Raw genomic sequence first — 26,163 nt, forward strand, 5'->3', positions numbered from 1 at the left:
AAAACGCCGCCGTGGAAAGAAGAAGGGAATTCACTGCCAGCTTCCAGTTCTCGCCTCGCAGGTTTGATTCCGGCAGGTCGTTGATGATCTCGTCTTCTTCATTGTATGGATGAGCTCTTCAAAGTAATGATTTAGAAAAGAAACGTACTCGATGTCATCATTTTCTCCAAAATCATAGAATCAGCCTCTATTTCTGATTGAATCCAATAATGGACCTAATAAATAAAACGTTTGAGTTTTAATCTCATATGAATTAACATCCCATCGTTTTTATCTCATATTTATGACGAGTGCTTTAACTCTTGCCGTCGCTGATGTCGAGTCTTTTGTTGGCATCACTAGGCCTCCGTACACCCAGACCAGTCCGATCTGTCGGGACTCCAATGGGACCAACGGGACTAGGATGTTCTGGACTAGACCACACTGGACTAGAGCATTGTGGACTAGACCGTTTTGGACTAGGATGTTCTGGACTGGGAGGTCGTTGTTCTGGAATAGACTGTTGTGGACTAGACCGTTCTGACTAGACCACACTGGACTAGACTGTTGTGGACTAGACCGTTCTGACTAGACCACACTGGACTAGACTGTTGTGGACTAGACCGTTCTGACTAGACCACACTGGACTAGACCGTTCTGGACCACCCTGGAGCTGCTCGTATGTGACGGTGGTGGAACTTGTGATTTAAAGCCACGTTAAGGTCTTAGACGAGTAATAAAAGTGTTGCTGCTGAGGAACGTTTCCCATCATGCCTCTCGGTTTTCGGAGCGTCGCCGGTACTTCCTGTTGTCGTCCAGCGCTTTTAAATGCGTCGGACCGCCGCGATGTTCAAGCTTTGTATTTAATTTGTCATGATGTCAAATTATCAGTAAAAACTAAATGAGATCGCCTGCTGAGTCCTTTCTTTGTTGTTTACACACTTTAAAGGAATCACATTATCATCACTTTATAAATACATATATATATACACACACTATATATGGTGTGTATATATAGTGTGTATACACTAGTGTATATATAGTATATATATTGTGTATAGTGCTTATATATACATTATATAAAGTGTGTATATATAGTGTTTATATATATATACTAGTGTGTATATATAAGCACTATACACTTTATATAATGTATATATACACACTATAGTGTATATAGTATAGTATAAGTGTATACTAGCTCTAACGGGTGTTTGTGTTGTGTTTAATACTAAAAACAAAGATGAGCAGAGGAATCCAAACTATGAGTGAGATTGTTGAGATTATTAATTAAATGTTCATGTGTAAATGTCTGACAGTAATCCGTGAATAGACAAACATCTTAAATAGTCATCAATTTGAAAGGTAAATGAAGATGTATATTATTAAAATGATTTTGAATGTGCAGCCCTCAGCAGCACTTATTTCCTAAAATTAGTGCTTCATTTATTAATGACATGATTAATATTAATTATTCATTTTGGGAGGTATAAAATGTTTTCATTGATACGAACCAGAGATTATCGTTGCTGCTTATAAAACACCTTCTTTTCTTCACACTGAGAAAAGTCAAGCTGTCTGCCTGTTAGCAACGTTGGCATCATTAGCATTGTTAGCATTGCTCATTAGTGTTCTTCCTCAATCGTTGCTTAAGTTTTATGGTTGAAAACAGGAGAAACAAACGACAGGAAACCAGTTCAGTCGGGATAAATGCACTTTAAAGAGTTTCTCTTGAATTGTTGCTGACGGACGAAAGAAGGCAACGAAGGTTTCAGGGACGAGTTTCAACAAGCGTTTCTTCTCTTCAGCTGCTTTATTCCAACGTAAAATCAGCTTTTTATTTCCTGTATATGGAAAACAAAGAGATCGAAGGAAACTTCTGACACTTGAATTTAAAAATAACTGGTAAATATGAATAAACAGGATTTCCCGTCTGGACAGATGTTGGGGAGAGGAAAAACACAAAAGTATTAAAACTCGTCCCGAAGCCGTCAAACATCCGATATAAAAAGCACTTCTCAGGTACGAGACCTGAACCCCTCCGTCCCGCCGGTTGCATTGATAAACAGTTCGTAGCTTCCATACGTCTCAAGGCATCGGCTTCTCTTCATTTACATACGTACATATTCACAGCGGAGCAGGAAACAGTTGCTATTTGAGTTGCTCGTCTGGTAAACATCGGTGCAGTGGCGTATAAAGTAACATGCTAACAGGTAGCATGCTAACAGGTAGCAGGCTAACGGTTAGCGGACGGTAACAATAACAGATCTGTGCTTCTCCTTCAGTGGTCAAAACACACAAAAAAACAACACAACTGTACAATTAAAACAAAGCAACACTGAATATCGGCTTCATTCCAGTGACAAGCTTTTTATAATCTTTACAATTCTACGATATTGTTTGTTAGCGCATAGAGGTTGCTAACAGAAAACAGCTTCCCAAACTGACCGTTAAATAAAATTTTATAAAATACCCCAAAAAGTTCAAATGAAATCCCGGTTTGAATATAAACCGTTAATAGATTTTGTAGTTAGCAACTAGCCTGTGAGCTAGCTTGTCCTTGCTGTCATACTCTACTCTTAAGACATTGATTTAAAATATCATAAATGTTGAGAGATGTACATATGTAACGTTAGATTGTGGAGACAAAAAAAAAAGAAAAATAATCAAGCTAACGATGATTTTTAGCTGTTGTTGACAAGCTAACAGCTACAAGAAACACCAGTCTGGGAATCGTGACTGAGTAAAAGTTTTGATCGCACATTTATTTCTATATTATTGGATTATCACGTACATTATTTTAAAATGGGCTGCACGGTGGTGTAGTGGGTAGCACTGTCGCCTCACAGCGAGAGGATCCTGGGTTCGATTCCCAGGTCGGCCCGGGTTCCTTCTGTGTGGAGTTTGCATGTTCTCCCCGTGTGAGCGTGGGTTCTCTCCGGGTTCTCCGGCTTCTTCGGCTCGTTTATGTTATTTCTCAGTGTTTAACCGCTAGCTTTGTAGTTTTTATTTTTGTATAAATATGATCAGATTGAATAAGAAGTTAACGTGACAGTAATTGGCTAGTACACATTTTTGACGAGCTTTTACAAGGTTTGGGTTTTTTATTCCTTTTTGGTTATTTTATCTACTCTAAATGGAATGGTAATTATAAAAGTGGGTACGAAAGCATTGAGGGGCTAACTAACCTGCTGACTAGCTACCGAGCTTCTGCTCTTTTACTTCATGTTCAACTGTTGCTAGCTTGCTAGCTGTTAGCCTTCCTCGTAAATCCTGTAGTTTTTAAATCAAAGTGAGATTAGGCAAAGAAATAAAATCTGTAAACCTGATCGAACACTGGAATAAAGCCGTTAGCAGCGCTAGCGACACATCATTAAACGTGTTAAAATACAGAGAAAAACAGTTATCATATAAAAACATTCACAATTTCAGGAATCCGATCTCCTCACGAAGAAAATAAACTTTCTGTCAAACAGAAATTTTTAGAGTTTCTTGCTCTCGTTCAGCCGAGTTGCTCCTCCCGATTGGCCGACGTTAACCATGGGAATGCATCTCTGGGGACCAATCAGGGAAGAGCAGCGTCGAGGTGTTAGTTAAATATGCAAATATTGTTAGCAGACGCATAAATGTAACGCATTAAGTTCAGCTCGTAGTTACACAAAGATATCAGGTTAGCGGGACGTCGGGAGGTTTTTGCATAAATCTGTTGCAAAGTAAAGTTTCGCCGCTCGGCTGCCATTTTGGCTCAAAGAGCGCCGGAAACCATTCAAGTCCTGTTTAATTCAACACTGTAGAGTTTTGTTAGCATCGTTAGCACACGTAGAGAACTGAAACTCAACAACGATATTACACAAAATGTGCTTTCTGAAATTCAAAGCGGACCCCCCCAAAAAAAACGGAATCAACTAAAAAGTGACAGAACATGCAGATTAAAAAATAAACTGATGAATCCGATTTTAATTGTTTAGTTTTTTTCACCAGACACACGTCACTCGTTAAATAAAGGCAGAAATCTTCAAAAGGTCCGTTAAATTAAAAATATCACAAAAAACGTGGACGGCATGCTAACATAAACGTAACGTAAAGCATGTTAGCTGGAATCATCGTGAAATCTGTGCGTCCAAAATGAATGTTAATAAAAAAAATGAAAAAATTATGTTTGTACAAGTATTTTAAAAAAATGGCTCACTAATGTTGACGAAGTTCTTTGGCCTCATGCAGCTCGGAGAGACACATTTAGCATAGCGATGTTAGCATGCGTCAGCAGGTTTGACGTGCTAATACCTAGCATGCTAAAAGTAAAGCTGAGGCTAACGGGCTTCTAGTCAGGGAATCGACTCAACTCAATCAACTCAAATTTGATGCTAAATTTACATTGTGATAAATGTTTGGTGAAAAATTTTCGGGAATTAAAGAAATGTTATTTCTTTTCTTAAAGAAAACAAAAGATCACGTTGTGCTTTTTTGTGAACGGACCGTAATTCAGAGAATTCTCATTTTATTCTTGTTTTTCGAGAGTCGGTCTGAAATATTGTATTGGAATTTTAGGATATACATTTAATATTATGTACAATTTAATTTCAAAATCAAATGACTATTGATTAGTTTCTCAGAATGATCAAGAAAAAAGCCGATAATATTCAGAAAATCGTCGTTTTCTTCGTAATGATCACAGTTTCTTTTTGAAGGAAATGTGCTTCTGCTGTGAAACTCATGAGCAGGAGATGAATATCATCATCTTTCACATCTGGAGCTCATCTGTCCGTTTTACTGAACGACCATTAAACGCATCAAGGACAGAAACGAGCCATCGATGAATCATTTGGTCTCCAAAACGTATCGAATGGAGAAACACGATTCTAGAAACTGAACGATGTGACTCTGATTTGGGTCGTCGCTTTGAAGTCGGCGGATGAGCTGGTCCACTTCCAGGACTAAACCGGAAGAAATCTTTAAAGTCTGTTTCACGTTTCTCCGACATTTACATTTTATTCTCACAGGAAACCACCTGGAAAAGTCCCAGACGCTGTAGTTTCCCAGCTGCCCGTGAATGTAGCGAATCAGAGCGGATCCCGCCGCTGTGGCCCGGCAGGTCACATGATACCGTTGGTGACGTACTGGAAGGAGTCGTAGAGTTTGGTGGTGATGGAGCGCATGGAGCCGTCCACCAGCTGCTCCACCAGGAGCTGCAGCTGCTCCTCCGTCAGCGACATGTGGAAACGCTCCTTCAGCCCGCGGATGGTGCTGGAGCCGTGGAAGCAGGGGAGGTGGGAGCCTGCAGGAGGAGACCAGGAGGACACATCAGGACGGGGAGGAAACGAGGAGGAGACGAGGAGGAGGTGAGTAGGAGACAAGTAGGAGACAAGTAGGAGACAAGTAGGACACGTCAGGACGGGGAGGAGGCGAGGAGGAGACAAGGAGGAGGTGAGGAGGAGACAAGTAGGACACGTCAGGACGGGGAGGAGGCGAGGAGGAGACAAGGAGGAGGTGAGGAGGAGACAAGTAGGACACGTCAGGACGGGGAGGAGGCGAGGAGGAGACAAGGAGGAGGTGAGGAGGAGACAAGTAGGACACGTCAGGACGGGGAGGAGGCGAGGAGGAGACAAGGAGGAGGTGAGGAGGAGACAAGTAGGACACGTCAGGACGGGGAGGAGGCGAGGAGGACACGAGGAGGAGACAAGGAGGACACGTCAGGACGGGGAGGAGACGAGGAGGAGGCGAGGCGAGGAGGACACGAGGAGGAGACGAGGAGGACACGAGGAGATGAAGAAGACACGAGGAGGAGACAAGGAGGACACGTCAGGACGGGGAGGAGACGAGAAGGACACGAGGAGATGAAGAAGACACGAGGAGGAGACAAGGAGGACACGTCAGGACGGGGAGGAGACGAGAAGGACACGAGGAGATGAAGAAGACACGAGGAGGAGACAAGGAGGACACGTCAGGACGGGGAGGAGACGAGAAGGACACGAGGAGATGAAGAAGACACGAGGAGGAGACAAGGAGGACACGTCAGGACGGGGAGGAGACGAGAAGAACACGAGTCGTGTGTGTGTGGCGTTCAAGCATCGTGTGTGTGTGGCGTTGAGGCGTTTTGTGTGTGTGTGGCGTTCAGGCGTCGCGTTTGTGTGTGTGTGTGGCGTTCAGGCGTTGTGTGTGTGTGGCGTTCAGGCGTCGTGTGTGTGGCGTTCAGGCGTCGTGTGTGTGGTGTTCAGGCGTTGCGTGTGTGTGTGGCGTTCAGGTGTTGTGTGTGTGGCGTTCAGGCGTCGCGTGTGTGTGTGGCGTTCAGGCGTTGTGTGTGTGTGTGGCGTTCAGGTGTTGTGTGTGTGGCGTTCAGGCGTCGTGTGTGTGGCGTTCAGGCGTCGTGTGTGTGTGTGGCGTTCAGGCGTCGTGTGTGTGTGTGGCGTTCAGGCGTCGCGTGTGTGTGTGGCGTTCAGGCGTTGTGTGTGTGTGTGGCGTTCAGGTGTTGTGTCTGTGGCGTTCAGGCGTCGTGTGTGTGGCGTTCAGGCGTCGTGTGTGTGTGTGGCGTTCAGGCGTCGTGTGTGTGTGTGGCGTTCAGGCGTCGCGTGTGTGTGTGGCGTTCAGGTGTTGTGTGTGTGGCGTTCAGGCGTCGTGTGTGGCGTTCAGGTGTTGTGTGTGTGGCGTTCAGGCGTCGCGTGTGTGTGTGGCGTTCAGGTGTTGTGTGTGTGGCGTTCAGGCGTCGTGTGTGTGTGTGGCGTTCAGGTGTTGTGTGTGTGGCGTTCAGGCGTCGCGTGTGTGTGTGTGGCGTTCAGGTGTTGTGTGTGTGGCATTGAGGCATCGCGTGTGTGTGGCGTTCAGGCGTCGTGTGTGTGGCGTTCAGGCGTCCGTTACCTTGCTGCATGATCTCCACGATCTGCAGAACCTTCTCCATGTGTTTCCTGGCAGCGATGAGACCCTGAAGGATCAACATCTTGTAGTAGATGAACATGTCGCCATCCAGACCCCCCATCACCTGACACAACGGAGATGACATCATCATCAGCATCATCACCTTCATCATCTTCATCACCACCAAGGAAGAAACTCACATCTACGAACTCGGCGGTGAGTTTGAAGGCGGACGTCTCAAAGCCGAGGTTCCGAGGAGAGCTGGAGAGGATGAAGCCGAAGTCGATGTGGATGATGTGGCCTTCAGAGTCCAGCAGGATGTTGCCGTTGTGTCTGCGGACATCATATCAGGACCGTTAGCCTAGCTTAGCACAAGGACTGCTATCCTAGCTTAACACGGGCGTGCTAACGTGAGCTATCGGGCTGGTGTTTAGCTTGTCAGCGTGCTAACATGAGCTAACGGGCTGGTGTTTAGCTTGTCAGCGTGCTAACATGAGCTAACGGGCTGGTGTTTAGCTTGTCAGCGTGCTAACGTGAGCTAACAGGCTGGTGTTTAGTTTGTCAGCGTGCTAACGTGAGCTAACGGCTGCGTCTCACCGGTCTTTGACCTGCAGCAGGTAGCAGATGAGGCTGTAGCCGGCGCAGCTCTGGACGAAGCTCCTCTGCGCCGTGAGGAAGGCCTCGGTGGTGAAGCTGCCGTGCTCCTGCAGGAAGTAGTCCAGCAGAGACAGCTGACTCTGCTTACGCACCTGAACAAAACCAGAACACGGCAACATCAACAACCTCTCTGTGTTTAACTTCATCTATTACTAATAACCACGCCATCATCTGCTGAATCAGTGACTGAAGAAGACCATGTGATACGATTAAAAGCTGCTGAATACTGAGGTTTCATTATGGGTTTTTTTCAAGGTCAGGAATTAACAAAGTAATTAACAAAGAAACAACAAATAAATAAACAACAGGGTTGTATAAAAATCTGAATGAAAAACCCAACCCAACTAAGATGTACTTGTAAATGTCACCTGGTGGAGAGAGACGGCGTTCAGGACGGGCTCGATCATCCCGCTGTCTGATGACATCACCAGGATCTTGTAGGGTTTGATCCACAGAGGAACTCGCTCCTGCTGCCAGATCGACTGAAACAACCGACCAATCATCAATGAGTCCACAGTCACACGTTCTCTCAGTTCTGATCCTCTTCACTGGTTTCATCAAGACCAGATATTAAGATTGATATTGAAATCACATGATTCACTGGAGTCATAACAGCTACTCAGATCCTCTAAGCTAGCTAGCCTGATGCTAAGCTAGCTCCCTTTATGCTAAGATAGCTCTCTTTAGCAGGAGTTTAGCTGTCACCTTTTTATTTGATCTGGTGGAATAACAAAAACAAAAAAACAAAACTTTATATGGATATTCCAGATTACGACGCCCGGATGCCGTGGCTACAGTTAATGTACAAATACTGTATTTCTATTTTATAAACAGTTTACACTGAAATTTTACATCACATAATATTTGTATATAGATAAACGGACATTAAGAAACATAAAAGTTACAACTTAACTAACATTTAAATATATATTTTTCAATATTTATGTATTTAATATAAAATAAATATGAATTTATAAAAGTATTTTGATAACTTGTATTTTTTATATTTGCTAGTATTCCAGGTGAGTGGTACCTGCAGCTGTCGGAGGACCTGATAGGCCAGCAGCTCCTGTCGCAGGTCGTCTCCACACTTCACGATCACTGACAGCAGCCGCCAGTTGGGCATGTGACCGTACGGCGAGCCCTCCCGGATCCTCCTGCAGGCAGACGGCGGTATTACACGGTTCTACAGCTGTCCACGTTCCTCAACACGATTCAAATTTCATTCCAGATTCTTTTCCAATATTCAAATTATATTTTTAATCAAATTCAGCCTATTATTAATATTAACTACACTACACAGGTTTATACGTTGGCAATGCCAAATGTGGTTGTTCTACTTCCTGTCCACTAGAGGGCATTCCAAAAACATTACCAATAAACATGTTGTATCACCAAAAGCTGACAGCTTTCTAGATAAGTCATAATTAAGAAAGTAAAACAACCACATTGGTATTCTCCGTGGGACGCTGTGTGCCCGTTGCCATGGCTATGCCCTCCTCGTCTCACCGTCAGCTCTACTTTCCCGTTCTCACGTACATCCTGCTGTTGGCCTCGTTCCAGATGAATTTAGTTAGACAACACGTTTATAAAAAATTAAAATTGACTAATTTCAGCATTGGATTTTATTTTATTTTTACTATAGGAGTTATATTTGATTCCCGACTTTCCTTCAGCCCTAGCGTGTTGATATAAAACACAGCGTCATCACCTGACTTTCTCCTCCCAGGGTTCCTTGAGGGCGACAGCCGACGGGTCCTCGGGGTCTCTCCTGAACGCAGTCGGCGTGTGAGCGAGGTTCTCCGACAGACGACGTCTGGAGAACCCAAAACCAAAGAGAACATCCCTCAATGCTACAAACAACCCAGCAGAAGTCGGAGGAAATCTAATTAGTTTTGGAGCGAATTAAGTCGTCTGGAATCTGCCGTCAACAGAGAAGGAGAAGAAGAAAACGCTGGACTGGAATCAAGTCCGTTGTATGGAGATCTTCTTTTCTCTGTTCTATCATATGTCATCACATATAACACACATTTCAAGCACTTTCAAGCACTTTACTCCAAATCCAAAATACTAAAATTCAAGTGTTTTCAAGGATTTCCAGCACCTGCCCCCAGCCCTGTGTTTGTACCTGATGTCTCCGGCGGCGATGAAGACCGGCTCTTTGCTCTCCAGACTCGTGATGCTGTCGACGGAGAACTGACTGATGTTGTCGGAGCTGCTGGTTTGAGTTTCCACCTCCACCTGCAGCTGTCCGATGTCGTCGGTGGCCCACGCCTCGTCGTCGTTGTCGTAGTTCGGAACTGTGGAGAAACTTCCTGCTCTGTGCTCCGATGTCATCCCGCCGCCGCCATTAGCGTTAGCCGCGGTGACGCCGCCGCCACAGTCCAGGTTTTCTGCTGAGCGAGCCGAATGGATCCTTGTCTCCGGGATCCGAACAGGAACCGGAGACGTCTCGAAGCTCTGGCACTCCAAGACCTCCACGTAGATGATGTACGGAGCCTGAGGAGGATGCAGTTACGTTAAACACAATGGGTTCCACTTTTCATGTTAGCATGCTAGCTGCTACAAATGATTAATGGCTAACAGTCCTGCATGCTTCAGTCTTTGTGCTAAGTTAGGCTAACACCGGCTTCAAGTCTTTGTGCTAAGCTAGGCTAATAGTTTCTCAGGCTGCCATTCTTTGTGCTAAGCTAGGCTAACTGTTCCACGCGCTTCCAGTTGTTGTGCTAAGCTAGGCTAATAGTTTATTAGGCTTCCGGTCATTGTGCTAAGCTAGGCTGTGCACAACGAGCTGGGTGTCGTGCTCCTGGAGGTCCCACTGTCGGGTTTCAGGTTACCTGAGCCAGGTGTGTCTGGACGTGAGTGCTGTCACCTTGTCTTTGGAGTTGAGCACCACGGCCTGGGTGTGGGGGATCCTGCAAACGTGGTGCTGGTGCTCGGCAGTGGGCAGCCACACCCGGGCCGGCAGCTTGTGGTTGAGCAGCGACAGCTCTGAGATCAGCCGCTGGGTCTTCTGCTCTTTGGTCGGCAGCGTCGCCAAACGCTTCCCGATGCAGAGCAGCGACTTCACCAGCTCCCTCTGAGGACGCAGGCGGTCCGGCTGGAAGCCCAACAGACGCGTAGCGTTAAGGTGGCTATCTGAGCAGCTACGTAGCTAACTGGCTAACTAGCTACGTAGCTAACTGGCTATATAGCTAAAGACATTTAACATCTTTCTCTGATTTTAAAATAGTAATAATGGTTAGTATATATATATATGTGTATATATGTATGTGTATATATGTATGTGTATATATGTATGTGTGTATGTGTATATATGTATGTGTGTATATGCGTATATCGGCTCCTTACCTCCTCGTGGACTGCTTCCACCTTCGGGTTACTTCCTGTCCGTCGGAGGCCAGAGCCAGGTCTGCTGCTCGCCGTGGTGGCGTCCGACTTGGACCTCTGGTGGGTCCTCCTGGAGGGCGACACGAACACCTCGGGTTCCGCCGGGACCGGGCTGCCGGGGGCGGGGTCGGCCAACTCCACGCTGCTGCTGTTGTGTCGCCGGTGGCAGCGGCGGTGGGACGGCGAGGAGGACGGGCTGGCGGACGCAGATGCCGCCCGCTGGGTGTCCGGCGGCGGCGAGGAGGGCTTGAGCTCGTCAGACAGGATGAGCTTGCGGAGTTTGGTCCCTCGGGAGTGGCGTTGTGTGGAGATGTGCATGTCGGAGGAGTAGGCGCCCAGCAGCCACGCCGTCAGCAGGGAGAAGGTGATCCCACCTCGGCAGCGGTGGATCTGAGGGACGGACACACAGTCACACAGACATATGATCCCCTGGATCACATGATAACCTGGATCACATCATCCCCTGGACCACCTGGATCACCTGGACCACATGGATCACAACAATAATCCCCCCCTTTGTGTTGTGGGTGCGCCGCTCCCAGTAGGACCATACTGGGGTGACGTCACCCATACTAGCTAGCTACTAGATAAGTAGCTAGCTAGGTAGTTATCTAGGTAGCTAGGTATCTAATTATCTAGATAGTTATCTAGGCAGCTAGGTAGTTATCTAGGCAGCTAGGTAGTTATCTAGGTAGCTAGGTATCTAATTATCTAGGTAGTTATCTAGGCAGCTAGGTAGTTATCTAGGCAGCTAGGTATCTAATTATCTAGATAGTTATCTAGGCAGCTAGGTAGTTATCTAGGTAGCTAGGTATCTAATTATCTAGGTAGTTATCTAGGCAGCTAGGTAGTTATCTATGTAGCTAGGTAGTAATCTAGTTATCTAGGTAGTTATCTAGTTATCTAGGTAGCTATGTAGTTATCTAGGTAGCTAGGTATCTAATTATCTAGGTAGTTATCTAGTTATCTAGGTAGTTATCTATGTAGCTAGGTAGTAATCTAGTTATCTAGGTAGTTATCTAGTTATCTAGGTAGCTATGTAGTTATCTAGGTAGCTAGGTATCTAATTATCTAGGTAGTTATCTAGTTATCTAGGTAGTTATCTAGGTAGCTAGGTATCTAATTATCTAGGTAGTTATCTAGTTATCTAGGTATCTAATTATCTAGGTAGTTATCTAGGCAGCTAGGTAGTTATCTAGGTAGCTAGGTATCTAATTATCTAGGTAGTTATCTAGGCAGCTAGGTAGTTGTCTAGTTATCTAGATAGCTATGTAGTTATCTAGGTATCTAATTATCTAGGTAGTTATCTATGTAGCTAGGTAGTTATCTAGTTATCTAGGTAGCTAGGTAGTTATCTAGGTAGTTATCTACGTAGTTATCTAGGTAGCTAGGTATCTAATTATCTAGGTAGTTATCTAGGCAGCTAGGTAGTTATCTATGTAGCTAGGTAGTTATCTAGTTATCTAGGTAGTTATCTAAGTAGCTAGGTATCTAATTATCTAGGTAGTTATCTAGGCAGCTAGGTAGTTATCTAGTTATCTAGGTAGTTATCTAGGTAGTTATCTAGGTAGCTATGTAGTTATCTAGGTAGCTAGGTATCTAATTATCTAGGTAGTTATCTAGGCAGCTAGGTAGTTATCTATGTAGCTAGGTAGTTATCTATGTAGCTAGGTAGTTATCTAGTTATCTAGGTAGTTATCTAGGTAGCTAGGTATCTAATTATCTAGGTAGTTATCTAGGCAGCTAGGTAGTTATCTATGTAGCTAGGTAGTAATCTAGTTATCTAGGTAGTTATCTAGGCAGCTAGGTAGTTATCTATGTAGCTAGGTAGTTATCTAGTTATCTAGGTAGCTAGGTAGTTATCTAGTTATCTAGGTAGTTATCTAGGTAGCTAGGTATCTAATTATCTAGGTAGTTATCTAGTTATCTAGGTAGTTATCTAGGTAGCTAGGTATCTAATTATCTAGGTAGTTATCTAGGCAGCTAGGTAGTTATCTATGTAGCTAGGTAGTTATCTAGTTATCTAGGTAGTTATCTAGGTAGCTAGGTATCTAATTATCTAGGTAGTTATCTAGGCAGCTAGGTAGTTATCTATGTAGCTAGGTAGTTATCTAGTTATCTAGGTAGCTAGGTAGTTATCTAGTTATCTAGGTAGTTATCTAGGTAGCTAGGTATCTAATTATCTAGGTAGTTATCTAGTTATCTAGGTAGCTAGGTAGTTATCTAGTTATCTAGGTAGTTATCTAGGTAGCTAGGTATCTAATTATCTAGGTAGTTATCTAGGTATCTAGGTAATTATCTAGGTAGCTAGGTAATTATCTAGGTAGCTAGGTAGTTAACTAGGTATCTAGATCGCCCCATTTGTTGTCTGAGGACTCACCAGGTACGGACTGATGGCGTCCCCCACCTCCGTGTCCATGTGCACGTACATGTTGAGCAGTTGTGGCAGGTAGAAGTCCACCTCGCTGTCAGGGAAGCTGAAGAGCCGGTTCCCGATGTAGGCCTGCACCCCCGGTTCCTTGGACTTGTACAGGTAGGAGATCGCCATGGAGACGTCAAACAGCTTGGACTCGAACAGGCGCAGCAGCCACGACTGTTTGGACGAGGACGAGGACGCCTTCAGCAGCGAGGAAGAGTCAGGCCGGGCTGAAGGGGGCGGGACAACCGTCCCCTCCTGCTCCTCCTCCTCGTCTTCCTCTTTGATGGAACGAGAGTCCGGGTTGATGTGCCACTGCGGACTGGAGCTCTCTGTGGAGTCTGTGCAGAGTTGTTGTTGCTGTTTGTTGTCAACTTGTTGATGTTCAGGAACGTCCCTATTCTGCAGCTTCACCTTCAGAAGAACTTCCTGGCATGCCTTCAGAGCAACTTCTGGGTCGATAACTAGAGGAGGGGTCAGATTATAGAACAAGCAGAGGTCAGATTATAGAACAAGGAGAGGTCAGATTATAGAACAAGGAGGTGTCAGATTATAGAACAAGGAGAAGTCAGATTATAGAACGAGGAGGGGTCAGATTATAGAACAAGGAGGGGTCAGATTATAAACAAGGAGGGGTCAGATTATAGAACAAGCAGAGGTCAGATTATAGAACAAGGAGAGGTCAGATTATAGAACAAGGAGAGGTCAGATTATAGAACAAGGAGAGGTCATATTATAGAACGAGGAGGGGTCAGATTATAGAACAAGGAGAGTAGGGCTGCAACGATTCATCGAGTTACTCGATTAACTCGATTATGAAAATTCCTCGAGGCAAAACATCTGCCTCGAAGCCTTGTTAAATTCCTATGACGCGCCTATGTGCAGGGATCCGATTGTTCCACACGGACCGTTGTTCAGGAAGCACACCAGCGCGTCATACACGGTCATTCATTCTGAATTTAGTTGGCGCGATGGCGGAAAGTCAGCCTCAGAATGTCCGTAAACGACAGAGAGTATCGGGGCTAAACAACGGTATCCTGCTTGCCCATGTGAGCGATTTATTTCTGACAACAAAACGAATGCGTAAAGTTGTAAAATGTGTGACTAGATGTCTCCTCGTCTCCGTGGCGCATTTCTCCGTTTTGTTGTATATCGATCACTTCTCATCCGCCATCTTGCGAGTGACGTATAGAGTTACGTTTATGCATCGGACGCTCGTATTGGCTCCCGTAGCGGCTTTTACAGCCAATCGGAAAGCCTGATTTACGCTTGGCTGTGAGTTGTTGTGTTTGCCCAAACGGACGGAGGAGTTCAAAGCAGAGAAAAGAACGGTCAAACAGTTACTGTAGTGATAGAGAAAGCTAAATACATAAATGGCACAGAAGAAGTACACTATATACACACATATTTAGGGCAGGGAGAGGAAAGGGCCATTGCTGGCAAAACAAAACGTAAATTAAATGTTATCCAAGTTGATTTAACTGTATTGTTGTTAAATTCTCACTGGCACTTAATAAATGGGCTTAGTTTTGGAGCCAAATTTTGGAGTTGGAATGAATACCTCTGTTTATTTTTTTTTAGAAATGCTTGATCATTTTACAGCCACATCATTTTCGTTATGCATTATTTGTTGTGGTTGTTTAAAAACGCAATTTTTTTTTATCCGATTCCTCGATTAATCGATCGATAAAGTGCTAAATTAATCGATTATAAAAAGAATCGATAGCTGCAGCCCTAAAGGAGAGTTCAGATTATAGAACAAGCAGGGGTCAGATTATAGAACGAGGGGTCAGATTATAGAACAAGCAGAGGTCAGATTATAGAAAAAGGAGAGGTCAGATTATAGAACAAGGAGGGGTCAGATTATAGAACAAGGAGGGGTCAGATTATAGAACAAGGAGGGGTCAGATAATAGAACAAGGAGGGGTCAGATTATAGAAAAAGGAGGGGTCAGATAATAAAACAAGGAGAGGTCAGATTATAGAACAAGGAGGGGTCATATTATAGAACAAGGAGAGGTCAGATTATAGAACAAGGAGGGGTCAGATTATAGAACAAGGAGGGGTCAGATAATAGAACAAGGAGGGGTCAGATAATAGAACAAGGAGAGGTCAAATTATAGAACGAGGAGGGGTCAGATTATAGAACGAGGGGTCAGATTATAGAACAAGGAGAGGTCAGATTATAGAACAAGGAGAGGTCAGATTATTCATGATGGTACCATTCTAACCGAAGCTTCAAGTACCACCCTGATGACTTGGCTGATCTCACACTAGCACTGAGGTGCGTCTACTTGGCGTTGAAGGACCTCCAACTCTAAAACGAGGTACCTTGGTCGACGCCCAGGTCCATCTCCATGGCGTCCTCTGAGATGACGTCCAGGGGGGGGCTGGGCCCCCGCGGGTCGCCAGCGCTCGACACGCCGCTGCTGCCGATGCCCTCGCTGGCGCTGCTACCAAGGCTGCCGGTGCTGCCGATGCTGCCGCTGGGGGAGGAGCTCCGGGGGCTGGCGCTGGGGGAGGACGGCTGCTCGCTGATGGACGGAGGCGGGGGCAGCTGCAGCGGGGGGCGGTGGTGATGGTGGTGGTGGTGATGGTGGTGGTGGACGGGGCAGTCAGACGAACTCTCAGAACAAGAGGAAGACGATGATGAAGAGGAGGCGCTGGAAGGGGAGGAGGGGCAGGAGAAGGTGGTGGGGGAGGAGGAGGCATCAGGTGGAGGGGGCGGGGCTGGGTGGGAGGGGCTAAGGTGGGGCAGCTGCAAAGCCGGGGACACGGAGACCTTGGCGTCGGCCATTGTGCGGAGGCCTACAGGAAAAGAGATGAATATTCACTGCAAATATTTGTATTTAAATAATTAAACAATCATTTAATAAAAAAATAATAAATAATTGTATGAGCCATTTCTGTGTTTGGGTGTGTGTCTGTATGGGGCCAGTAGGCATCCTCAGTGCACCAGGAAGGGGGGTTATATAGGTGGGAACTAGTGTTTCCGGTCTCAGGTGTTGCTAGTCAGAAGAGCATACAGTTTTCGAGCGCTCTGCTCAGCCACGCTACAGCAGGCGAGCCTTATTTGGTGAATGGTGCATTATTGACTTTTGTTCACACTGGTAACGGATGTTGCGCATCATTATGGTGAGAAAAATAAAGAACCATTGCAAAGTAACCAACCAAGAAGTCGTCTGTCTCCTTCAGTGGCTGGCAAGCGCGTCAATCTAAGTAAATCCGTTCTATGCTGCCCCTCAGTGGCTTTAAGCTTTAGGTTTAGCCTCTACAATAATAATCGTATACTATTAAATTAAATTGAAACATACTAATATAACATTAACATTTTAGTTATAATTTATAATATTACATTTTATATTTTTTATAAAATTATATATATATACACATTTTGGCATTATTATCATTTCAAATGATATATTTTAAATGTATTTATTATTTTTATATTTTAAATAACTTAAATTAAATAAATATTAAATATTTCACCCCCCCAAAAATAAAAACAGTTACACAAACATGAAATGGGATGTATTTACATGATCATTTGGCTTTGCTTTGCACCCCCGCTTCAGTGTGTGTGTGTGTGTGTGTGTGTGTGTGTGTGTGTGTGTTATGTAACGTCCTCCTGCTGCACACCACCCTGTCATCATCACCTTCAACACTTCCTGCCAACACAACGGTCCGAACGCAGGAGGGAAGAGGAGGAGATGGAAGAATTCAGTTTCCATGACAACGCTTTGTAACAAAGATTCTGCGTTTCCATGACGATGCGTCTTCATCTCATCCCGCTTTTTCCAAATATTGCTAGAGTTCCCCTCAGCTTCCAGTCTTTGTGCTAAGCTAGGCTAGCAGTTCCTCTAGGCTTCCAGTCTTTGTGCTAAGCTAGGCTAAGAGTTCCTCTAGGCTTCCAGTCTTTGTGCTAAGCTAGGCTAGCAGTTCCCCTAGGCTTCCAGTCTTTGTGCTAAGCTAGGCTAAGAGTTCCTCTAGGCTTCCAGACTTTGTGCTAAGCTAGGCTAGCAGTTCCTCTAGGCTTCCAGTCTTTGTGCTAAGCTAGGCTAAGAGTTCCTCTAGGCTTCCAGTCCTTGTGCTAAGGTAGGCTAGCAGTTCCCCTAGGCTTCCAGTCTTTGTGCAAAGCTAGGCTAAACAGGACAGGAAGGGGATTAAAAACTCATCTGGACGGTAACTAACACGGTCAAATTCAAGTAGTAGAGGAGGTACGATATTTACATCTGAGACGTAATCGTGGTAGACCGTAGTAGTAATACTCAAGTATAGTACCATTGCCTTGAATTTTTTCGCTCCTCTGATGACATCATCGACAGCTTCATCTGATCTGATCACAGCTGAGCATGATGTCATCACACAGCAGTGTGTGTTTGGTTGTGTGTGTGTGTGTGTGCGTGCGATGGTTTCCAGATGTGCAGCGTGGGCGGAGGCCGATTCCACACACTTACTTTACCATTCAATACTTCTATTCCTCCACATGTATTTAAGAAGTTTTGTACAATAATATCACATATATTACTCTGCACTTGTGAGTACTTTTACCTCTACTATCTTATGTACATTTTGAATGCAGTAGTTTTTACCTCTACTCAAGTAAAAGACATTTGAGTACCTCCTCCACCTGGAATCAGCTGTTTGATCATTGATTGGACGCTGATGATCAATAGAAAACAATCAGCTGATGAAGTATTTGACCTTTGACCCAGTGTTAACAGACAGGGTTGATGGTGGAGGTCTACGCAGTAAGAGGTCTACGCGGTTGGAGGCCTACGTGGGTGGAGGCCTACGTGGGTGGAGGCCTACGCGGGTGGAGGTCTACGTGGGTGGAGGTCTACGTGGGTGGAGGTCCACACGGGTGGAGGCCTATGCGGGTGGAGGTCTACGTGGGTGGAGGTCTACGAGGGTGGAGGGTCCAGATGAACTCCAGACCAGCAGATGTGGACATGAACCGGACTCTGCCGGGGTCGATGCGGACTCCTCCTATCTCTTCTCTTACTGGCACAACACACCTGAATGTCACAGCCAGCCAGCGGGGAGGGGGCACTGCATTGTGGGTAATGTAGTCGCCATGTTTCAAACAAAGGAAGAAGAATCATCGACCCGGTTTGTTTGTTTGAGTGCTACAAGTTTAGTAACATGAGGAAGTACACACACACACTAACACACACACACACACACACACACACACACACACACACACACACACACACACACACACACACACACACACACACACACACGCACACACACACACACTGAAACTTTGAAAGTTTCCAGAAAGTCTCTTTTAGTTCCTCATCTGTTAAACCGGATCATCAAATCTTCATTTCATGGATTTAATTCGATGAGTATGATCAGTATAATAATAATAATTACAATAATATATAATAATAATAATAATATATTATTATTATAAATATGATAATAATATATTATTATATTTTTTTCATAAGTAAAATAATAATAACAATATATTATTATTATTACCTCAATGTAGGCATAATAATAATAGTGATCGGGGAGTGTGTGACAACGTGTTCAGTTCAGGGCAAAGTGTGAAGTTTATCAAACACACACACACACACACACACACACACACACACACACACACACACACACACACACACACACACACACACACACACACACACACACACACACACACACACACATCTGCTAGTTCATTAGCATAGAGGGGTGCTGAGGGTTTGACTGAGTTCCAACTCTGGAGGCTGAATCTACATTTATACTGTTAAAGAAACTACACAACTACACAACAACACGACTACACATCAACACAACAACACAACACGACTACACATCAACACAACACGACTACACATCAACACAACAACACGACTACACATCAACACAACAACACAACACGACTACACATCAACACAACAACACGACTACACATCAACACATCAACACAACACGACTACACATCAACACAACTACACGACTACACATCAACACAACACGACTACACAACAACACAACACGACTACACATCAACACAACTACACAACTAGACATCAACACAACAACTACACATCAACACAACAACACGACTACACATCAACACAACACGACTACACAACAACACAACACGACTACACATCAACACATCAACACAACTACACAACTAGACATCAACACAACAACTACACATCAACACAACAACACGACTACACATCAACACAACACGACTACACAACAACACAACACGACTACACATCAACACAACAACACAACTACACATCAACACAACAACACAACTACACATCAACACAACTACACAACTAGACATCAACACAACAACTACACATCAACACAACAACAACACAACACGACTACACAACAACACAACTACACATCAACACAACAACACGACTACCCAATAACACAACAACACGACTACACAATAACACAACAACACGACTACACAACACGACTACACATCAACACAACAACACAACACGACTACACATCAACACAACACGACTACACATCAACACAACAACACGACTACACATCAACACAACAACACAACACGACTACACATCAACACAACAACACGACTACACATCAACACATCAACACAACACGACTACACATCAACACAACTACACGACTACACATCAACACAACACGACTACACAACAACACAACACGACTACACATCAACACAACTACACAACTAGACATCAACACAACAACTACACATCAACACAACAACACGACTACACATCAACACAACACGACTACACAACAACACAACACGACTACACATCAACACATCAACACAACTACACAACTAGACATCAACACAACAACTACACATCAACACAACAACACGACTACACATCAACACAACACGACTACACAACAACACAACACGACTACACATCAACACAACAACACAACTACACATCAACACAACAACACAACTACACATCAACACAACTACACAACTAGACATCAACACAACAACTACACATCAACACAACAACAACACAACACGACTACACAACAACACAACTACACATCAACACAACAACACGACTACCCAATAACACAACAACACGACTACACAATAACACAACAACACGACTACACAACACGACTACACATCAACACAACAACACGACTACACATCAACACAACAACACGACTACACATCAACACAACAACACAACACGACTACACATCAACACAACAACACGACTACACATCAACACAACAACACGACTACACATCAACACAACAACACGACTACACATCAACACAACAACACAACACGACTACACATCAACACAACAACACGACTACACATCAACACAACAACACGACTACACATCAACACAACACGACTACACATCAACACGACAACACGACTACACATCAACACAACACGACTACACATCAACACAACAACACGACTACACATCAACACAACAACACAACACGACTACACATCAACACGACTACACATCAACACAACAACACGACTACACAACAACACGACTACACATCAACACAACAACACGACTACACATCAACACAACAACACGACTACACAACACGACTACACATCAACACAACTACACATCAACACAACACGACTACACAACACGACTACACATCAACACGACTACACATCAACACAACTACACATCAACACAACACGACTACACATCAACACAACTACACCTCAACACAACACGACTACACAACAACACGACTACACATCAACACCACAACACGACTACACAACTACACAACAACACGACTACACATCAACACCACAACGCGACTACACAACTACACAACAACACGACTACACATCAACACGACTACACAACTACACAACAACACGACTACACATCAACACCACAACACGACTACACAACTACACAACAACACGACTACACAACAACACAACACGACTACACATCAACACGACTACACATCAACACGACTACACAACAACACGACTACACAACAACACAACTACACATCAACACAACTACACAACAACACGACTACACATCAACACCACAACACGACTACACAACAACACAACTACACATCAACACGACTACACATCAACACAACTACACATCAACACAACTACACAACAACACGACTACACATCAACACCACAACACGACTACACAACAACACAACTACACATCAACACGACTACACATCAACACGACTACACAACTACACAACTACACATCAACACGACTACACATCAACACGACTACACATCAACACGACTACACAACTACACAACTACACATCAACACGACTACACAACAACACGACTACACAACAACACAACTACACAACTACACATCAACACGACTACACAACAACACAGCGTTGTTTCTGAGTCTCAAACATTGAACTGAGAATTAAACTGGGATGCTGGCGGACATTTTGACTGTAGTTCACTTTCAACAGGAATATTGTAGTTTTCAGTGTAGTTTGAGTTTTTAGTATTATGAGGGAACCACAGATACTGTGGGACACCAAATACTACGTATTAATAAACACAAACAAGTAGCTGTCAGTATTGTACTAGTATTAAAGTACTATAATTACTATATGTATAGAAGTATTGCACTAGTATTAAAGTACAATATGTATTACTATATGTATAGAAGTATTGCACTAGTATTAAAGTACAATATGTATTACTATATGTATAGGAGTATTGCACTAGTATTAAATTAGTATTCTAACAGAGGAGTACTGTTGCAGTATAGTAGGAGGTAAAATACTACAAATACGCGATTAATACTTAGCACACATGCTAGTTTAAATACAGATCCTACCACTGCAGCAATATTACACAAATAGTACAACACACGAGGAGGTGAACTCACAGTATCAGTGAGTACTACGGAGGTGTTCAGGAGTGTAATCACAGAGGGAGGAGGAGGAGGAGGAGGAGGAGGAGGAGCAGAGCCGCTCCCTCCTGATGAAAACAAGCCGAAGGAAGGAGGCGGTGAGCCGGGCTGCGGCAGGCCCGCGGTCCGGGACCGAGCACCGGAACACCCGGACAACACGGCGGCTAGCGGCTAACAGCTAACAGCTAGCTGAGGAACACAAACAGCCAAAAGAAGAAAAGTCTGACGGAAATAATAGGCAGCCGAAGAAGGAGGAGAAGGAGGAGGGGAAGGAGGAGGGGAAGGAGACCTACCCGGTCACTGAAGCGTCTTCGCTCCCGTTTAAAGGGACGGAGACTCGGGCTTCGATCCGGGTTTCGTCCCGGGGGTTTCCGGGTTGAGTCGAGGCCTCTGGTCCGGGTCTAGTCCGGGTTTAGTCCGGGTCTTCACTCCTGGTTTCAGTCCAGCCGTTCAGGCTCTGGAGTGGCCCATCTGGTCCGGGTACTGTGGCCTGTCTGCTCGACTCGTGACGCAACATGCGTCAAGATAGCCGAGGTCCGAAACGACGGAACATCCGGCTAATACTTACACAATAAAAGCATGATATAAAGGTTAAACACTGAATTCAATCAAAGCTGATTTTTAATAGAATAATTTCTTATTATTCATGTTTATTATTTGTTTTAAAGGGCAAAACGTATACAAGTAATGTTTATTTTAGATTCATAATATTGATTTTAGTATCTATTATTTTGTTCCCACATTTAAAAATGATTCTGTTAGAGTCACTTTAATTTTAGTAGTAGTCAGTTAATCCATCTTTGGAGTTTACTTTAGCACATGTAACCGATTATTAAACACAAAAAATCTGGGAAATTCCTTTCAACTTCATCATTTTCACAAAGCCTTTATTTTGAAGATGGCATGGTTAATTTTCTGTGTCTGTACGATTACCTTGAGCAGCTGGTTCTGGTTCAGATTGTGGTTCTGGTTCAGATGGGATTAAAATATTCAGCTGTATTTTTCCCTGAATGATTTTAATGAAGAAACATTTGATTTTAATGAGTTAAACTTCCTCTTTCAGTAAAGTGAACACATTTCCTTTCAAACTTTTTCAGTTTTACTTTAATTTCACTCATTAATATTTTTTTTAATCATTTTTAATTCCTGTTTTTGAAAGCGCTAGTTTTCTTGTTTTCAACCTAAATGAATAAACATATAATGGTGAAATATCTATTCCTTATTTTAGTATTTTATCTATTTATATCACAATATTATGTCTATATTTCTTGTAAATTGTATAAAGGTGTAGTCAGACAGAAATTCTGAAGCCTCAAACAGAAACTTGATTCATTAATATTAAATTAAAGAGAAAAAGAGGAAATGAAAGGAAAGTAAGAGAAGGAAAAGAGGACAAGGAAAGGAAACGAGAAAAAGAGAAAGAAAGCGAAATAAAACGATACGAGGAAGAAAACTAAAAAGTCAAACTGAAAGTAAAGATTTGTGATAAAGCGACTCCGTTTCCCGCCAATGAACGTCACTTCCTTTATTCCAGTCAGCGTAGGAAAATAGATTCACATTAATGTTCTGCTTCTGTCCTCCGCCATCTTTTGTTTCTCTTCACAACAAACAACAAACAACAAACAAACAAAACAGGCCCGTGAAAACAACGCGGGCGGAAGTTAAGTAAAGGTGCATTTCACTGATTATCGTGGCTTCCAAACCAAAAGGGCCAACGGAGGGGAAATTCATTTTGTTTTGGACCGACCTTCGATATTTAATTTAAAAGAGTAAAGTGCAAAACAAACAACAACAACACAAAGCCAGCTGATTACAGGGAAACAAAAACAAATGTTGAAAGTTAAAAAAATATTCAAAAACAGACAGAACAGTCACAGGAAAACCATGCAGGAAGCAAAGATACTTTTAAAAAGATCTTCATAGCAACAGGAACAATAATAATAATAATAAAATCTGCACATCAACAAGCTGTACAACCATCTGAAAGACGTCAACTCCATGGACATTCTCGAGTTTGGAAAGAAAATGGCAGCGTGAAGCTTTTAAATGTTGCTGTTTGATGTCAGAGATGTCAGGCTCTCCTCTGTGAGGACTCCGTTACCCAGAGTTCCACGAGCTGAAACCAAACGCCACAAAATCTGTCTTGAAAAGGAGAATTGGAGTGGGTCTCTGACAGGAAACTGGGCTACTTCAGGTTAGACTGGGAGTTCACCATCATCATCATCATTATAACCATCATCTTCATCATTAACATCTTCATCACCATCTTCTTCGTCATCACATTAACTGCAGGCGTTGACCCGGAGCAGCTCGGTCACACAGACCTCTCGTCTCATGAATTGTCTACTTCACCTTCAAGCGTCTTTAAGTGCTTTCAAAAAAAGTTTCATGAAAAAAAAAAAAAGACCTTGGAGGTCTCAGGACCTGGACGACCCGGGTACCTCAGCTGAACCTGCATGTGGTCTAAGAGCTCAGAATGAAAACGCCTGAAAGTGAAAGAACGACACTCGAATCATGAATGTAACTTCACGGAGATCAAACAGTTACAACAATCAAATCAGTGAGTGAGTCCCTTCCATGCCACCGACAGATACAGGAAGTGACATCAGAGGACGCCGTGTCATTGAGTCTGATCCGTCGAGGTCAACGCACCGCTACCCGAATCCCGATCCTTTAAATCTTTGATGATCTAACCCGTTTCTGTTTTTTTGAGCGACAAGGCTCCACAGTGAAAGATTCTCTCGACCCCCTCCACCTTCAAACCCAGGTTCCCTGTGCAGGTCTGAACTGGACCAAGCTGGACTTCTACTGCCTTCACTGACTGGATCTGAACCAGTTCTCAGATTCCTCTCAGAACTGGACTTCTACCTCTAATCGCAAATGTACTGTATTTCACAAACTTCTTTTCACCGTGCAGCTGAACTTCCCGAGTCCAGTTGCATCTTTGACTTTCCATGACCCCCCTTCCCAGAATGGATCCTCTGGGTCCAGGTTTGTATCCTGGGGCCCAGTTGACCCGGTTAAACGTTGACCCGGTTAAACAGTAAAACTGGGCCAAACTGGGGTTTCCATGCCGTTCATTTACTTGAAAAATACTTGAAACTGATTTGGGATGCAAATGCCAACAAAGCTGCTGGACTTCAAGTCCCTTTCCAAACCTTGAATCAGTTGGTCCAAACTGAGGCCTCCTCCAATCACTGACTTACACTGAACCATTACTTGAACTCCTGTCAGATCTCCAGCTAAACCAGTTTAGCCCAGTAGGTCCTGCAGAGGGAACCTTTTACATCCGATCTAGATTCGCAACAGGACACTCGAAGCTTCACTTCACTTTGATTGAGATCTCATCGCACCTCACAACTTGTTGGACGACGATTGGTAAGACCGTGCCAAGTCCAGAGTCAGGGCCAACAAGTCCAGAGTCAAGTCCAACAAGTCCAGAGTCAAGTCCAACAAGTCCAGAGTCAGGGTCAACAAGTCCAGAGTCAGGGCCAACAAGTCCAGAGTCAAGTCCAACAAGTCCAGAGTCAGGGCCAACAAGTCTAGAGTCAAGTACAACAAGTCCAGAGTCAGGGACAACAAGTCCAGAGTCAGGGCCAACAAGTCGAGAGTCAAGTCCAACAAGTCCAGAGTCAGGGTCAACAAGTCCAGAGTCAGGGTCAACAAGTCCAGAGTCAAGTCCAACAAGTCCAGAGTCAGGGTCAACAAGTCCAGAGTCAGGGCCAACAAGTCGAGAGTCAAGTCCAACAAGTCCAGAGTCAGGGTCAACAAGTCCAGAGTCAAGTCCAACAAGTCCAGAGTCAGGGTCAACAAGTCCAGAGTCAGGGCCAACAAGTCCAGAGTCAAGTCCAACAAGTCCAGAGTCAGGGCCAACAAGTCCAGAGTCAAGTCCAACAAGTCCAGAGTCAGGGCCAACAAGTCCAGAGTCAGGGCCAACAAG

At 44.1% G+C, this 26,163-nt stretch overlaps 2 protein-coding genes and 1 long non-coding RNA gene across 5 annotated transcripts in view; 1 reads left to right on the forward strand and 2 right to left on the reverse strand.

The window, feature by feature from the left end:
• Positions 1-891, forward strand: part of mindy1 (MINDY lysine 48 deubiquitinase 1) — a 7,011-nt gene extending 6,120 nt beyond the window's left edge. For all 3 annotated transcript variants that reach the window (XM_084031673.1, XM_084031672.1, XM_084031674.1), the window contains one exon: positions 1-891. This exon is cut by the window's left edge. The gene's annotated coding sequence lies outside the window, so the exon portion shown is untranslated.
• A 790-nt stretch (positions 892-1,681) lies between these two features.
• Positions 1,682-23,274, reverse strand: LOC311027589 (phosphatidylinositol 4-kinase beta-like). The gene is made up of 13 exons (XM_084031664.1): positions 22,517-23,274; positions 15,622-16,098; positions 13,256-13,755; positions 10,837-11,265; positions 10,358-10,585; positions 9,614-9,984; positions 9,197-9,301; positions 8,519-8,642; positions 7,854-7,967; positions 7,426-7,577; positions 7,029-7,161; positions 6,832-6,952; positions 1,682-5,254 (listed from the first exon to the last, which is right to left on the reverse strand). The coding sequence occupies exons 2-13, from the start codon at positions 16,085-16,087 to the stop codon at positions 5,073-5,075; spliced, it is 2,925 nt and encodes a 974-aa protein (XP_083887790.1). The 5' UTR covers positions 16,088-16,098; positions 22,517-23,274; the 3' UTR covers positions 1,682-5,072.
• Positions 23,275-23,733: 459 nt separating this feature from the next.
• LOC311027607 lies at positions 23,734-25,865 on the reverse strand. The gene is made up of 2 exons (XR_014598615.1): positions 25,382-25,865; positions 23,734-25,325 (listed from the first exon to the last, which is right to left on the reverse strand). It is a non-coding gene; the product is annotated as an uncharacterized lncRNA (long non-coding RNA).
• Between the last annotated feature and the right edge of the window lie 298 nt (positions 25,866-26,163).

The sequence above is a fragment of the Eutrigla gurnardus genome, assembly GCF_963514095.1.
Source record: "Eutrigla gurnardus genome assembly, chromosome: 17".
Classification (NCBI taxonomy): domain Eukaryota; kingdom Metazoa; phylum Chordata; class Actinopteri; order Perciformes; family Triglidae; genus Eutrigla; species Eutrigla gurnardus.

Excerpts from the sequence above, each read along its gene's own strand:
- LOC311027589 (XM_084031664.1), bottom strand. The coding sequence starts at position 16,087 with ATGGCCGACGCCAAGGTCTCCGTGTCCCCGGCTTTGCAGCTGCCCCAC. Across the intron at positions 8,643-9,196 it reads CCCTGGGAGGAGAAAGTCAG|GAGGATCCGGGAGGGCTCGC; the intron begins GTGATGACGCTG and ends GTCTGCCTGCAG. Across the intron at positions 6,953-7,028 it reads TCACCGCCGAGTTCGTAGAT|GTGATGGGGGGTCTGGATGG; the intron begins GTGAGTTTCTTC and ends CCGTTGTGTCAG.